Below are 17,500 nucleotides of genomic sequence, written 5' to 3' on the forward strand. Positions count from 1 at the left end.
TGGCTTTTTTGTATAGAGATAACAACTGGAGTTTCTTAACTCTTCCTGTACTGGAAACAATTAGACTGATGTATCTAATCTTAATGTTTTATTTCTTAGCTGTACTACATATACAAATCATAATATCATAGTTTTTTTTTCGCTTCAGTGTCTCTTTAACCAGTTCACCCCCAAGGGTTTTTATCCTAACGGACCAGAGCAATTTTCAGTTGTCAGCGCTCCTCCCTTTTATTCCCTAATAACTTTATTACTACTTATCATAAGAAAATGATCTATACCTCGTTTTTTTCGCCACCAATTAGGCTTTCTGTGGATAGTACATTTTGCTAAGAATTTTTTTATTCTAAATGCATTTTAATGAGAAAAACAGAAAAAAAAGAAAAAAAATCATTATTTCTCAGTGTTCAGCCTTTATAGTTTTAAAATTAAACATTCTCCTGTGGATAAAACTAACACGTTTTATTTGCCCAGTGGTCCCGATAATTAAACCGTTTAGATTATGTCCCTACCACAATGTATGGCGACAGTATATTATTTTGAAATATAAGTGGTTATTTTTCTGTTTGTTCTGGCCATAATTACAAGCCCCTATGTAATAAATTAAAATTAATTTTCCCCCATAAAATATAGAATAAAAAAAGCTGAGTCCCTAAGGCAACTATTTATTTATTTTTTTTAAGCTGAATTTTTTTTTTTAGAAGTGTTTTTTTTGGGGGGGAGGGTTGGAAGTGTAATTTTATTAATGATGTGTATATACTTGAAAATGTATGTATTTTGTAGGTGTAATATACTTTTTGGCCACAAGATGACGCTAGTGAACACTCATAGGACGTGTTCACTTTTTTTTTTTTTTTTTTTACACTTTATCAAACTGTTACATTTCCTGTTTATGTGAATGGACGTAGCCGCTGTTCGCGGTCACGTCCATTCACTCCAGGCACTGCGATTGGGTAGAGGACTGTTCGGTCCTCTTCCCCAATCACCCAGCACGGGATCCCGACGGTAATGGCGGCGGTAGCGGCGGACACACGGCGGTAGCAGCGGCGGGAATGCGCGACGTATTAAAACGTCATGTTGCTGTTAATAGCGGTAAGCATGACGTTTTAATACGTTAGGATGGCGGTAAATGGTTAACCCTCCTCTGGAATCCCCTTCCACAACGCATCTATCACTTTCCAACCTTTGATATCATTAACGCTCCCTCAAAAGTTACTTTTTCTGACAAGCAAATGCTCTGCCATTCCCCCTTTGACCAAGTTGTACTCCTTACTAGATAACCTAAAAACACGCTGCCTCTAGGTATAAATATATTATGTACTACCCCACCTCTTGCTACCCCATATTCCTTATAGATTGTAAGCTTGCAAGGGCAGGCCTCTCTCTCCCTTTAGTGTCTTGGCATTTGTTACACATTTTAAATAATATTGTTACTTTTGTCACTTTAATTAGCTATTCAGTATTGTATATTGGTGTAGACCATTGTCTTTGTCATGATTTACCCCATGTTTGTTTCTTACTTTGTACAGCGCCACAGAATATGTTGGCGCTTTATAACTCAATCATAACACTCACACAAATATGTATCCTGCTGTGTTATAAACTAAACTTGTGCGATTCAAATATCTTTCTTTGTGCTTAGGACAAATATTGGACAACATATGTTTGATCCTACATCCATTCCAGATCGTTGCTCTCTGGGTATGCCAGCATGTTGCGTATCACCTGGAACTCCGACTCAGGATGAGCAGTGGGATAGAGGAGCCCCAGCGGTGAAATGCATGCTGCATGACCTCCTTCCTCAGGTGGACATGGAACCCCTCACCCATTGTCTGAAAGGCTTAAGTTTCTCTGAAGGTTACAACCAGCAGAAGTATATGGATGAAGAAAAGCCTGATCATTCTCCAGAGGCTTCAATTTGCATTGGAACCTCAGCACTGAAGAGCATGACGCCTCCACCTGAGCCAGCCCCAGTCACATCCCAGGTGACGTCTCTCTGCAACTCCCCTGTGCGTCCATCACTTATCCTTTCTAAATGCACTGAGCCTGCTGGTTACTCACACCATGGTGCGCCTTTATTTTCAGAAGACACTAGTCCATCTAATCATTTCACTTGTACAGCACAGGGTGCATCCAATAGCTTGCCACCTATCTCAGATCCTCCTCCATTTTGCCACAGTAGTCCTCAAACCAGCAAGCCGCAATCATTTGGGGACATAAACAACCTCCTAAATACAGACATTCCACCACATAATTCCTCTCCTCCCTTGTCTCACCCCAATCCTGAACACAGTATTGAGGAGGCATATGATATTAATGATATGCCTTCTACTCAGATAATTTCTGCACACTTTGCACAACGTAGCCCAGAACATTCTTCTTCCTTGACAAATGGTGAGCCAGATATTGATAGTTTAGACTGTCACTCGCCCAACAGATCACCAGACAGATCTGAAGGACCTTTTGAAACAAAAGAGACATTTGAAGAAGAACTCCCCCAGGTCACCTCAACACCGGTCAGAGATGAATCTGTTCATTCCTTGGTGCTAAAACGCTCTTCAAGCCATAGCCACGTTCTGGTTCCACCACCGCCCTTTGTTAATGGTGAAATTAAAGAAGGAAGTTTTACCGGATGCTGCTATCACCGGGATGGCTCCAGAATCTGTAAGAATTCCATATTTGTTTTTTTTATCTTACCCATGTGACCTTTTTATTTTTTTTTCTCTCTTTATATTGCAACATATAGTATAATTATTGTTCCATCATTTACCACTGAAAAATGGCATGAAAAATGGCATAAAAAATGCATCTATAATATTGCACAACATTTCTATTTAATTTTGCTTCAGCTTCTAAAGCTGGGAAGGCTATTATGGAGATTAGTTCCTAAGCCTGACTTTATAGTATTAGGCCCGGTTCCCATTGGCAGTTAAAACGATCCGTGTAGCAGACCATACCAGAACGGATCACCTATGGATACGTTCACATTGCTCCCTTCAAATGGATCAGTTTGGTACGTTCCGCCGAAGAGGCCGCAAGTTGAGACACTGATAAATCCAGAGCGATGGACATTATCATTGACTTGAATGGAGGGTCACACATGAAAAATTAATGCCATTTAACAGCCAGCAGGGCCAAATTTTTCCTGCCGCTGGTGAGGTTAGAAAAGTGATCAGACGTCAGTAAGGCTGGAGACACACCGCAGATCGCTTTTTGGATTGTTTATGTTTAAAAAAAAAAACACTCCCATCGACTTGCATCAAAATTGCAGCAAAAATCACGATCATGGCAATTTTCCAGCGATTTACCATTATTTTAATGCAAGTCAATGGCAGTGTTTTTTAAAAACAAAATAGCGCTCTGCAGCGTGTCTCCAGCCTTACTGACGTGTGATCACTTTTCTAACCTCCCCAGCGGCAGGAAAAATTTGACCCTGCTGGCTGTTAAACGGCATTCATTTTTCATTTGTGACCCTCCATTCAAGTCAATGTTAATGTCCATCGCTCTGGATTTATCAGTGTCTCTCAACTTGCGGCCTTTTCGGCGGAACGTACCTAACGGATCCATTTGAAGGGAGCAATGTGAACGGATCCATAGGTTACCGTCCGTGAGGATCTGTCTGCTACACGGATCATTTCAACTGCCAGTGGCAACCGGTCCTAATACTATAAAGTCAGGCTTAGGAACTAATCTCCATAATAGCCTTCCCAGCTTTAGAAACTGAAGCAAAATGAAATCGAAATTCTGTACAATAGTATAGATGCATTTTGTTGATGCCAAAGTCTTTCTTAATATAACGGGGTTTTTTTTTGTTGTCATTTCTAGACATTCAGTTTGAAGTGCATGCTGTCTGCTCTGCTGGCGTTCCTTTATTCAATGTTTGGGTGACAAAGGATCTGATGCACAGACAGAGAGAAGCAATAGCCAGAGCCCAGCTTCTGCTCTCCAGTCTGGCAAGTTCATCCCAGTCTCTTCTGGAGCAGTCTGAGAGGAGCCTTGGAGAGGTTGGTGCAGCAGATGGTTGTGTAACATCAGAGACGGTTCCCTCTGTTTGGTGCTATATCGGGACTCACAGTATGCTGCTAGGCTGGTGACTACTGTGCTAGCCGTAATAGGCAGAGTTGTGGGTTTATGGGTGCGCACCTAATTAGTAACCACATAAAATATGACAGTCAACAGTTGGAGCCTGTGTATATGCCAAAAGTATGCAAAGGCATTAGACATTTAATTGCCAGAATGGCCATTTGTGATAGTTTATTTCTTTATAGACTGCTCTTGTCTTCTGTGTCTGCCAAAACACAATTGCCATGCATCACTTCATTATAATTAAATTAGGAGATAATGAATTAATAATAATCCGAACATTTGTATAGCGCTTTTCTCCTGTCGGACTCAAAGCGCTCAAGAGCTGCAGCCACTGGGACGCGCTCAAGAGGCCACCCTGCAGTGTTAGGGAGTCTTGCCTGGAACTCCTTACTGAATTTTTAGTACTTGACCTAGCCAGGATTCAAACCCTGGTCTCCCATGTCAAAGGCAGAGCCCTTAACCAGTACTCTATTCAGCCATGTGTTGTGTTCCAGTAAAGGAAGAGTTAAAACATTTGAGCTCTTATCTTTACAAAAAAAGCTTCTCTGAGCTATTTGACCAACTTGGTCAACTCAGTCCTGTTTTCTGAATAGCTTAGACAGCCAAGAAACAGCGAGACACCGCTTAAGATAAGGTTTTTCTGCAGGAAAGCTTAAAGGGTCATAAGCTCTGCTCTGTACAGCTTAAAATACAGTATGTGGTTTGTGAACTGCAAATATGACAGAATGGTGCAATGTTATAAATAAAACTGTATAACTACAAATATGAGACTCCTTTTCTTTGCTGCAAATGTTCTATTAATTATCCACACTACACATGCAATTAATTATGTCATAAGTATATTTTCTTTCAGTGTGAAAGAATCTTGTGCAAGTACAGATATCCTGCTCTTTTACCATTCAACCACTGCGTGAGAGCATGCTGCCACAGAGCATGCATTATAGTTTACCTGGTAGTCGTTCTTAAAGGGAACCTGTACTGAGTAAAATTATTTAAAATAAACACATGAGGTAACTTCAAATGAACATTATATAGTTACCTTGCCATCAGTTCCTCTCAGAAGCTCACCATTTTCTTCTGACAATGATCCCTTCCAGTTCTGACAACATTTTGTCAGAACTGAAATATATCAGTTGCTGTCAGTTATATATCAGTTGCTGTCAGTTATAGCTGAGAGGAGAACTGATGTGTCCATGTTTCCCTATGGCTCAAGTGGGCGATGTTACAGTTTAACTGTGTGCTGACCAGGAAGCTGTTATGGGGTAATGGCCATTTTCAAAATGGAGGACGCAGAAGAGGAGAAAGGGATTGAGGAGTAGACTACACAGGTGGTAAGTATGACTTGTGTATGGTTATTTTGACTTTTAATTTTCAGTACAGGTTTTCTTTAATTATATCATTCTCACTCTCAGTAATGATCAGTCACATGAATTAATACTGAAAAATTGTCAATAGCTGCGATGTCAGTTAACATGGCTGGATAGGTGAAGTATACAGCACTCTTTTCCCCTGAATGACCTGCATGGGTGACAGGTTGGAAAGGGATTCAGAAAGGAGTAAGAGGAGTACATGGGAGCAAAGGGAGCACCCAAATATCAGGGAGACAGTGCCTCAGCATGCATGTGGCGGATGTATATGGAGCATGCATGTGGCGGATGTATATGGAGCATGCATGTGGCGAATGTATATGGAGCATGCATGTGGCGGATGTATATGGAGCATGCATGTGGCGGATGTATATGGAGCATGCATGTGGCGGATGTATATGGAGCATGCATGTGGCGGATGTATATGGAGCATGCATGTGGCGGATGTATATGGAGCATGCATGTGGCGGATGTATATGGAGCATGCATGTGGCTGATGTATATGGAGCATGCATGTGGCGGATGTATATGGAGCATGCATGTGGCGGATGTATATGGAGCATGCATGTGGCGGATGTATATGGAGCATGCATGTGGCGGATGTATATGGAGCATGCATGTGGCGGTTGTATATGGAGCATGCATGTGGCAGTTGTAAATGGAGCATGCATGTGGCGGTTGTATATGGAGCATGCATGTGGCGTGTATATATATGGAGCATGCATGTGGCGGTTGTATATGAAGCCTGCATGTGGCGTATGTATATGGAGCAATGCATGTGACCGTTGTATATGGAGCATGCATGTGGCGTATGTATATGGAGCATGCATGTGACCGTTGTATATGGAGCATGCAGGTGGCCGTTGTATGTGGAGCATGCAGGTGGCCGTTGTATATGGAGCTTGCATGTAGCAGTTGTATATGGAGCATGCATGTGACCGTTGTATATGGAGCTTGCATGTAGCCATTGTATATGGAGCATGCATGTGGCCGTTGTATATGGAGCTTGCATGTAGCAGTTGTATATGGAGCATGCATGTGGCGTATATATATGGAGCATGCATGTGGCCGTTGTATATGGAGCATGCATGTGGCTGTTGTATATGGAGCATGCATGTGGCCGTTGTATATGGAGCATGCATGTGGCCGTTGTATATGGAGCATGCATGTGGCCGTTGTATATGGAGCATGCATGTGGCGGTTGTCTATGAGCATGCATGTGGCAGTTGTATATGGAACATGCATGTGGCAGTTGTATATGGAGCATGCATTTGGCAGTTGTATTGGAGCATGCATGTGGCATATATATATGGAGCATGCATGTGGCGTATATATATGGAGCATGCATGTGGCAGTTGTATATGGAGCATGCATGTGGCGTATGTATATGGAGCATGCATGTGGCGTATGTATATGGAGCATGTATGTGGCAGTTGTATATGGAGCATGCATGTGGCGGTTGTATATGGAGCTTGCATGTAGCCATTGTATATGGAGCATGCATGTGGCCATTGTATATGGAGCATGCACGTGGCCGTTGTATATGGAGCATGCATGTGGCCGTTGTATATGGAGCATGCATGTGACCGTTGTATATGGAGCATGCATGTGGCGTATGTATATGGAGCATGTATGTGGCAGTTGTATATGGAGCATGCATGTGGCGGTTGTATATGGAGCTTGCATGTAGCCATTGTATATGGAGCATGCATGTGGCCATTGTATATGGAGCATGCACGTGGCCGTTGTATATGGAGCATGCATGTGGCCGTTGTATATGGAGCATGCATGTGGCGGATGTATATGGAGCATGCATGTGGCGGATGTATATCGAGCATGCATGTGGCGGATGTATATTCTACAACTGAAGAATGTACAAAGTACAGACAGGAGTCACCAACTGCTTGTAGAATTGGATAGTGCTAAATAACAGAAATGGAAAGGAGGGGAATGGGTGAAGATGGGGTGGTGTTTTGTAGCATATGTGGTCTTTATGTAGGTGTTTTTTTTTTTTTTTTAAAGAAGAAGGGGGGTTGAGTAAAAGTATCCCCCTACTCATAAGAGATATTGCGATTCATTTTTGAATACAGTTTTTCTCTTGGTTATAATATATTTTGAAAGCTTGCTGAAAACAGTATTTCTGCTATTGCAGATACTATGGGGTGTATTCACTAAACTGCATTAAGCAGACTAACGTGCATTAAGTCTTACTGCAGGATGGGTAGAGCAGAATGCAATGGAGTTTAGTGCATACACCCTAATAATCCTTGAGTAAGACAAAGGAACTTGTGTAATGATCTGCTCAGCTGCCTGTGCAGGCAGGCAGCTTTTTGACCATTGTTTAGGTTTGCATGCAGCAGGACTCTGGAAAGAAGAGCTTCTGTCAGTTTTGCAGCTTGTGCTTGCTGAGGAATTTGCATACGTTGTCATGCAAATTGCCTGGCCACATTCATTGGAGACGTGTACTATGTGTTTCCCACAATGCTTGGCTAGTCATAAGGATTTTGTCCTATGTAACACTCCCGGAGGAGTGTCAGCCTAATGCTTCATACACACTTGAGATAAAAGTCTTTGGAAAATGAAAGATCACAGACCAATCTTACCACCCTTCATGTAGTATGAGAGCCATACTCTACACAGTCTATTCTATGGAGCTGAACTCCCCATCAGACAGAAATCTTTGCAAGATGCTGCACACAAAGATGCCCGTACACACTCAAAAGATCATTATCTGCAAAAGATCTGTTCCTGCAAAATATCCATTCCTGCAAAATGCATTATAGTCTATGATATCTGCAGATCATCATACACACCTTGTTTAACAGACTTCATCTGCATATCTGGCAATCATCTGCAGATCTGAAAATCCATCCTGGTGGATCTGATCTGCAGATGATCTGCAGATGATTGTCTGTTAAGCCAAGTGTGTATGATGATCTGCAGATCTCATAGACTATGAATGCATTTTGCAGGAATGGATATTTTGCAGGAACAGATCTTTTGCAGATAATGATCTTTTGAGTGTGTACGGGCATCTTTGTGTGCAGCATCCTGCAAAGATTTTATCTGATGTGGAGTTCAGCTCCATAGAAAAGACTGTGTAGAGTATGGCTCTCATACTACATGAAGGGTGGTAAGATTGGTCTGTGATCTTTCATTTTCCAAAGACTTTTATCTCAAGTGTGTATGAAGCATAACTCTCTGTTTGAAGATCAGCTTAGAGTAATTCCTGAAAAACTGCACTAGGCAGGTTTCCTTAGCGCAGTTAGGATTGCTTATCTGTTTGTTTGTTCAGTTGCCATTGTCCTGTCCCAACGGTGGTCGACAGGAAATGGTTCTGATCTCTGTTCTTGGAGTATAGCTGGTGCAGCGGTTGCTACCAGCTATCTCTTCTGATCTGTCTTCTTGGATCGCGCTAGCCACTTTTCGCTAGCGCTGTGGATCCTTCTGTTCTGTCTCCTTGGATCGCGCTAGCCACTTTTCGCTAGCGCTGTGGATCCTTCTGTTCTGCTACTCTGTACCTGGATCGCGCTAGCCACTTTCGCTAGTGCTGTGGATCCTATCTCTCGCTTGTCCCTGTTTTCGTGTGTCTGACTTGTCTGCTACGAACGCTTGCTGGAGGCTCGGTGAGGTAACCGTTAAGCAAGCGCTCGCGTCCTCTGTTTCATGTTTCTCTGTCAATGGTTAGTTAGGCGTGCTTGTCTCTATTGTGCTTATCACGTGGAGACCGCGCATAACCGCGTGCACTGTTGCGAATGAGTGCGGTGTTCGCGGTTAGCTAGCGTTTGTTATTTTCCGTATCTCCTCATTGTATTATTTGCTGTGCCTTTGCTAACCTCGTATTTTGTTCTGATCTGCCTTGTTTCACGTCTGGCGATCGCACCTCTCGCGATCGCGTTCCTGTTTCATATCTGCTGTTGTGTGTGCACTGTCGCGGGGTGGCGACTAGGTTGGCGCACACACATACAACCTGTCCCTTTGCTCGTCTCATTCGCAATCGCCTCTCTTGCGATTGCGTCCTGCGCTTCGTACAATTCCTGTCTGGCATTTGTGGAGGTACAGAGGATTGGTTCCTCTGCACTCCCCAGCGCCATCTGCCGACAGAAATTTTCCCTCTACGGGTGCGTAGCACCTTTTGCTGGGTGCCTGCAAATATACTCTTGTGGAGGATTTCCGCCGTATCAGCGCATGCGTTGTCTGCTGATCACGGAGAAAGTTCCACAATCGTTACAACTTGCTCACGCCCTCTGCTGTGTTAGACTAATAGGTTTTTACAAAAAAAAAAATTAAAACTACTTCAACTGCACACCCTTTTCTGTTCTGGAAGCATAGTAACATCTGCATTTCTAATGCATGAAGCGAATTCCTGGGCTAGGCAATCCAATTACTTCAGCAAACAGTCTAGCTATTAACTTCTACTGTACATCACCATGTCAGTTAGCTAGGCAAACCTGAAACGGCATTCAATGTTAATGACAAATGGTGCAGCAGGCCCCCCTCTTCTGTTCAGCGATGGTTCTTACAGTTTGACAGAAATGGTGTCATTCACACTTCATGCTAGGTGCATTTATTCTCTATACAAAATCTGCAGCTCTCCATCCTCAAAAACAGTCCTTTCTCCTCTATATATAAAATACTGTGCAAAGGTTTTCAGCAGGTATAAAAATGCTGTAAACGAAGAATGCTTTCACAAATTAAAGTTTTTTAATATATTATTTAACAATGCTAAGTAAATTAAATTAAGTAAAAAATATATAAATATATACTTTCCTTAGTGGAGGAAAGCGTCTGGATAGTCATGAGGCTTCCCAGATGCTCCTCGTGCCCACCGTGCTGTGATCTTCTGAACAGACCTGACAAGACCTTGTTTGATATGCTCTTGTGGCCGCGATTTCATCCAAGTATTGGCTTCTTTTCACTGGGCATGCAGGAGCATTGTCTGCTCATGCCCAATAGCTGCTCGAGCATGGCTTTTTCCTATGTGTACAAATTTGCTTTGCTGTACTGGGCATGTGCAGACTGTACTTGCACATGCCCAGTACAAAGGATCTTGTACTTGGACAGGAGTTTGGCCACAAAGAAAACTAGGGTCCCAGACAGCAGCGCTGGGATCTAGGAGGGTCTGGGAAGCCTCTGGACCATCCACCACTTAGGTAAGTTTTTTGTTTTGCCCGTCTCACAGGATTGCTTTAAAAAAATGTAAACTACTTTATATAATGGTTTATTTTTTACTATGAAAAAAAAAACGCACTGGAAATGTCTGATATACATGTATTCTTAATACCCCAGCTGATTCGCAGCAGTGCTGAAGCAGGACATTGCACTGAAATCCAGGATCTTCAAACGCTAGGTGCCTGTGACGGCCAATATGACCAGCAATATGAAACTCTCTTCCCTCTCGGAAAAGGAGCCTTTGGCTTTGTGTGGTCAGCTAAACACAGGGAAGATGAAAAAGAGGTGAGTTGTTGTGGCGGTTGGTGGTTATTATTATTATTGATTTCATTTTTATTGTTTAGTTATAGAGCTCCAACATATTTCATAGCTGTGTTCAAATAATACGTAATACAGAAAGGTATAAAGGTAAGAACAGGTGTAGTGAACATCTTACATGTGCATATAGATGATTCAACAAAGTATACCAGGATACAATAGAAGAGGGAGACCTAGCAACACAAGGTCTAAGGGGATATTTTGATGAATAGAACAGGGGTATAAGTAAGCTGTGTACATATGATGGAGATTTGTACTTAAGTGGTTGGCTAATGATTAAGTAAGATTTTAGGATACATTAGATGATTTCAAATGTTGGTGAGTGTCAAACATATTGGGAGGGAGCTCTGGTGGAAAGGAGAAGCATTTGATAAATCCTGTAAGTGGGGGAAAAGGAATAGGTAACTAGGGTGAATAAAAAATTAAAGGTGAAAATTATTAACAGGTGGGGATGGTCAATGATATGCAAATAACTGAGTTGATGCAGCATTATGCAAATTTTGTATGCAGATTGAAAATTAACCATTTCTGCCACCCGGACGTGAAGCTCACGGCCGGGGCGGCTGCTCTGCTGCGGTGCCGCGCTTTGGCGCGCTCCCGTGCTGTTCCCCGGTAGCCCTGGGATCAGTGAACGGGAACATGGTTCCCAATCACCAATCCGTGTCCCCAGCAGAAAAACCGAAGCGCTCTTACTAGAGGCTTCAGTCTTTCTGCACGTACAATTTTCCACGTCCCCCTTGTGCTTCCGCTTAGCGAGAAGCACAAGGAGAAAAAAAAAACTGAAGGTGGCCATCTTGTGGCCAAATAGTAAAACTACATCTACATATTTTTTACATTACAATTTTCACATATAATAACATTAAAAATTAACTGTTTATTTCCCACACCAAAATATTACCCAAATAACATTTTTAATGGGAAAAAAAAATTACAAAAAAAGAAAAAAAAAACATGGTTACCTAAGGGTCTGAACTTTTTAAATATGCATTTGAAGGGGGTATACGACGAACATTTTTTAAATTATAAGCTTGTAAATAGTGATGGATGCGAAACAGAAAAAATGCACCTTAATTTCCAAATAAAATATTGGCGTCATACATTGTGATAGGGACAAAATTTAAATGGTGTCATAACTGAGACAAATGGGCAAATAAAATACATAGGTTTTAATTATGGTAGCGTGGATTATTTTAAAGCTTTAACCACTTGCCGACCAGGGGATGTTACACTGATCAGTGCTGCGTGGGCTCTACAGCCCGCAGCACCGATCAGCAGTGCAGCAGGGCGATCAGACTACCCCCCTTTTTTCCCCACTAGGGGGATGTCCTGCTGGGGGGGGTCTGATCGCCGCCGGCTGCAGTTGCTTAGCGGGGGGGGGGCTCTTCAAAGCCCCCCTCCGCAGCGCTTTCAGCCCTCTCGCCAGCTCCCTCCCTCTCCCTTCCCCTGTGTGCTGCGCAGGACGGATTTCCGTCCTGCGCATTGAAGGATAGGCTTCAGCCTATCATATGCCGGCGATCCCCGGCCAATCAGAGGCCGGGGATCGCCGATCTGCCTTACGGCGCTGCTGCGCCGTATGATGTAAACAGCGGGGATTTCTTCCCCGCCTGTTTACATTTTGCCGGCGAGCCGCCATCGGCGGCTCTCCGGCTGTTCACGGAGACACCCTCCGTGAACTGACATGGAAAGGCCCCATGGTAACCCGCAGACGACCAGTTTACGCCAATCGGCGTTAGCTGGTCGTCAAGAGGTTAATGGCCGAAAACTGAGAAATAATGAATTTTTTCCATTTTTTTCTTATTAATCCTGTTAAAATGCATTTGTAAAAAAATAATTCTTAGCAAAATGTTCCATCCAAAGAAAGCCTAATTAGTGGCGGCAAAAACAAGATATAGATCAATAAATTGTGATAAGTAGTGATAAAGTTATTAGCGAATGAATGGGAGGTGAAAATTGCTCTGATGCATAAGGTGAAAAATCCCTGCGGGCTGAAATGGTTAATTAATGAAATCCATGAAATTTCATACACAATTTGCATAATCCTGCATGAAGTCAAAATTAGTTGCATCTCATTGACCATCTTAATGGCTATTCAGCATTCCACAGAGTTGATCCTAGCGGGATACGGACCACTTTATCACTTATACCATACACTGCATTATTCATCATCTTTTGGAATGCCATCCGCTTCATCCAGTCTATGTGACGGGCTGTACAATAACCTTTCCATTCATAATCCTATCTGTTTTTCCAATAGGTGGTAGTAAAATTTATCCGCAAGGATCGAGTGCTGGATGACTGTTGGGTGCAGGACCCAGAAATCGGCAGAGTAACTCAGGAAATTTCTATTTTGTCTCGGTTACAGCACCCAAATATTATCAGGGTACGTTTACTTCTCGTTAATTGTTGACAAACAACTTTGATCAAGTTTTTTTTTTTTTTTTTTCCCCCCGAGCAATTCCTAAAGTGTGTGTGTGTATATATATTTAACCTGATTAAGTTCCTGGACGTAGAAACTACGTCCAGGAACCATGCGCGCTACCGCGGCCGATCGCGCGTGCACGCGCGCTCCCGGCCCGCGGTTCGTTAGCTAGGCAATCAGTGAATCGGGCTATGGTGCCCGATCACTGATTCCTCTCCCTTGCTGAAAAAGCGACAGCTTCTCTCGGAAGCTGCGCCTTTTCTGGCCGTTACCTCCCCCATGCGTCTCTCTAAGCGTATGTTACGCTTAGAGTGACGTCATGTAAACGAACTCATGGCCGCCATCTTGTGGCCAAAAAGTAATACTACAAGTAAAAAAAAAAATAAAAAAAAATCAACACACATTTGCATTATAAACCTATTGTTTACATCCCTCCCAAAACTACCCAAATAAAATGTTTAATGTAAAAAAAAAAATCAACATTACAATAAAAAAAACAAAAAAAAACATGTAAATATTTACCTAAGGGTCTAAACTTTTTAAATATCAATGTAAAGATGAAATATTTCTATATTTTTTTTATTTTAAACTTGTAAATAGTGATAGATGCAAAACGGAAAAAAATGCACCTTTATTTCCAAATAAAATATTGTCGCCATACATTGTGATAGGGACATAATTTTAACGGTGTAATAACCGGGACATATGGGCAAATACAATACGTGAGTTTTAATTATGGAGGCATGTATTATTTTAAAACTAGGGATGGGACGAATCCACAATTTCTTCGAATCCGAATACGAATCCGAATCTAAAAAGGTTCTCGAATATCTCAAACCTTTCGAATCCCGAATCTAACGAATCCTGCGATCCGTGGAATAGTTGCCCACAGTATAGGTAGGCAGGCTAGGTGCTCACACTATAGGTAGCTAGGTAAAGGTGCCTTCAGTATAGCTAGCTAGGCATAGGTGCCTTCAGTATAGCTAGCTAGGCATAGGTGCCTTCAGTATAGCTAGCTAGGCATAGGTGCCTTCAGTATAGCTAGCTAGGCATAGGTGCCTTCAGTATAGCTAGTTAGGTATAGGTGCCTTCAGTATAGCTAGTTAGGTATAGGTGCCTTTAATAAAGCTAGCAAAGCATAGGGGCCTTTAGTATAGCTAGCAAGATATAGGGGCCTTCTGTAAAGTTAGTTAGGTATAGGGGCCCTCAGTATAGCTAGTTAGGTATAGGGGCCCTCAGTATAGCTAGTTAGGTATAGGGGCCCTCAGTATAGCTAGTTAGGTATAGGGGCCCTCAGTATAGCTAGTTAGGTATAGGGGCATTCAGTATAGCTAGGTATAGGGGCATTCAGTATAGCTAGGTATAGGGACATTCAGTATAGCTAGGTATAGGGACATTCAGTATAGCTAGGTATAGGGGCATTCAGTATAGCTAGGTATAGGGGCATTCAGTATAGCTAGGTATAGGGGCATTCAGTATAGCTAGGTATAGGGGCATTCAGTATAGCTAGGTATAGGGGCATTCAGTATAGCTAGGTATAGGGGCATTCAGTATAGCTAGGTATAGGGGCATTCAGTATAGTTAGTTAGGTATAGGGGCATTCGGTATAGCTAGTTAGGTATAGGGGCATTCAGTATAGCTAGTTAGGTAAAAGGGCATTCAGTATAGCTAGGTATAAGGGGATTCAGTATAGCTAGTTTGGTATAGGGGCCCTCAGTATAGCTAGTTATGTATAGGGGCATTCAGTGTAGCTAGTTAGGTATAGGGACCCTCAGTATAGCTAGTTAGGTATAGGGGTATTCAGTATAGCTAGTTAGGTATAGGGGCCCTCAGTATAGCTAGTTAGGTATAGGGGCATTCAGTGTAGCTAGTTTGGTATAGGGGCCCTCAGTATAGCTAGTTTGGTATAGGGGCCCTCAGTATAGCTAGTTTGGTATAGGGGCCCTCAGTATAGCTAGTTAGGTATAGGGGTATTCAGTATAGCTGGTTAGGTATAGGGACCCTCAGTATAGCTAGTTAGTTATAGGGGCATTCAGTGTAGCTAGTTAGGTATAGGGGCCCTCAGTATAGCTAGTTAGTTATAGGCGCATTCAGTGTAGCTAGTTAGGTATAGGCGCCTTGAGTATAGCTAGCCGCCAGGGTTCCCCTCCCTTTGTGCGCCTCCTCTGCTCACCCCCTACATAGAAAAAAATAGCTCACCTAACAAGGGGATCCAGCGCCGAATCCCACTGCATCCCCGCGCAACCGCCGATCCCCCGCTCGTCCTCTTCAGACCCCCCCGCTCGTCCTCTTCCGACCCCCCCCGCGCCTCCTCCGCTCGCCCCTTGTATAGATGTGACCATTGGCTCACCTAACACCTGCCCTGGATTCCCTACCTGCCGCCAGCACAGAGCCGCAGACCTCTTGCTTCCTCCTCTGTTCCCCCTAGTGATCGGCATTTGCATACGCGTCATCACTGAAGCGCCGGGCGGTTACTAGAGGGAACAGAGGAGGAAACAAGAGGTCTGCGGCTCTGCGCTGGCGGCAGGTAGGGAATCCAGGGCAGGTTTTAGGTGAGCCAATGCTCACATCTATGCAAGGGGCAAGCGGAGGAGGCGCGGGGGGGTCGGAAGAGGACGAGCGGGGGATCGGCGGTTGCGCGCAGGGATGCAGCGGGATTCGGCGGATTCGTTAAGGGGGAAATGGCGTCGGGATTCGAATCCACGAATCTCGAATATTTCTCAATATTCGAGGGTTTCGTGGATTCGCCGGATTCGCCGTCCCACCCCTATTTAAAACTATAATGGCTGAAAACTGAGAAATAATTAATTTTTTCAGTTTTTTTCGTATTCTTCCTGTTAAAATGCATTTACAGTAAAGTGGCTCTTAGCAAAATGTACCCCCCAAAGAAAGCCTAATTGGTGGCGGAAAAAACAAGATATAGATCAGTTCATTGTGATAAGTAGTGATAAAGTTATAGGCTAATGAATGGGAGGTGAACATTTCTCAAGTGAAAACGACGGAACGCGAATGGGTTAATATATTTTTATTATTATATTTTTATTTTATTTTTTTTTTATTTTTTTACAAATGTTACCCAACTTGTTGTTCAGTAAAATTCAAGGACCATTTATAGTGCTAGCCAATCAATAGTTTGCAGTACAAGGAATCCGTTTCTGTTTGAGCTTTGTGATAGCTAGTTGATAAGATTTACACATTTCTAAGGGTTATGATTAGGGTAAGGATTAATGTGACTCTTCTAGTTACAGGTACATTTAAGATAGTGTAGTGTAAGGCTCTGTTACCACTTGAGCGGATAACTGCCTTTTTTTCGTCTGTTCTTCACGCATTACTAAGCAGAGAGTGAATGGCTCCTATGTCACACTTGTCACTTTTGCTATCTGTGGCAGGAAGCATACTGCATTTGTGTGTAGTCAGCGATAATCCCGGGCCAGGCGGATGCGCTCACCCGTATAACCTACGGGGGAGCACATCTGCGCCGGGCTACAGCTGCGTCAGAGCAGACCAGCAGAGCGGATATTATACTGTCCACGCCCACTGGCCGCACGTGATGCAGAGACAAGTGGGAACGGAGCCTAAGGGTCATTTTACACTTAATCAGTTGGTATGCATTGGTATACATTTTTTTTTCTTCGCCATAGCAGTGCATTATGAAAAAGATATTAGTTAAAATGCGTATAGTGTGAACTGAGCCATAGGGAAACATAGGGATTACTTTGAAAATCAGTTGTTCTTTCAGTTATAACTGAGAGCAACTGATTAAGGGTAAAAGGACCCTAAAGGTGGCCATACCACACAACTAAAAAGTAACATTTTTCAACAATTCGATAATTTCGATCGGTTGTCCCGAAAAATCGAGAGCTTTTCTTTGTTTTCAATCGATAAATCTGATTGAATTTCTCGTTTTTTTTTTCCGATTTTTGGAGAGTGGACATGGACATGTTGGAAATTTTATCAAGAATTGTATGGTGTGTGATGGATTGTCAATTGAACATAAAATTGAACATAGGTGTGTGCTACATTGGTCAGATTTTTGAATTGTTACAATCAGGCAGAATAGATTATAGATTGCTATTCTTGAATTGAACAGATATTAAAATGTATGGTGTGTGACCACCTTCAGTCTTTTTCTGCAGTCTAT

General features: G+C 42.7%; 1 protein-coding gene across 1 annotated transcript in view; it reads left to right on the plus strand.

Annotated features, from left to right (window-relative positions):
- PASK (PAS domain containing serine/threonine kinase) overlaps positions 1-17,500 on the plus strand; it is an 83,327-nt gene that overhangs the window by 47,937 nt on the left and 17,890 nt on the right. The window contains 5 exon segments of the mRNA XM_068280630.1: positions 1,640-1,724; positions 1,727-2,661; positions 3,823-4,001; positions 10,740-10,907; positions 13,195-13,320. Coding sequence (XP_068136731.1) covers positions 1,640-1,724; positions 1,727-2,661; positions 3,823-4,001; positions 10,740-10,907; positions 13,195-13,320 — 1,493 coding nt within the window.

The sequence above is a fragment of the Hyperolius riggenbachi genome, chromosome 4 (genome assembly GCF_040937935.1).
Source record: "Hyperolius riggenbachi isolate aHypRig1 chromosome 4, aHypRig1.pri, whole genome shotgun sequence".
NCBI classification, from domain to species: domain Eukaryota; kingdom Metazoa; phylum Chordata; class Amphibia; order Anura; family Hyperoliidae; genus Hyperolius; species Hyperolius riggenbachi.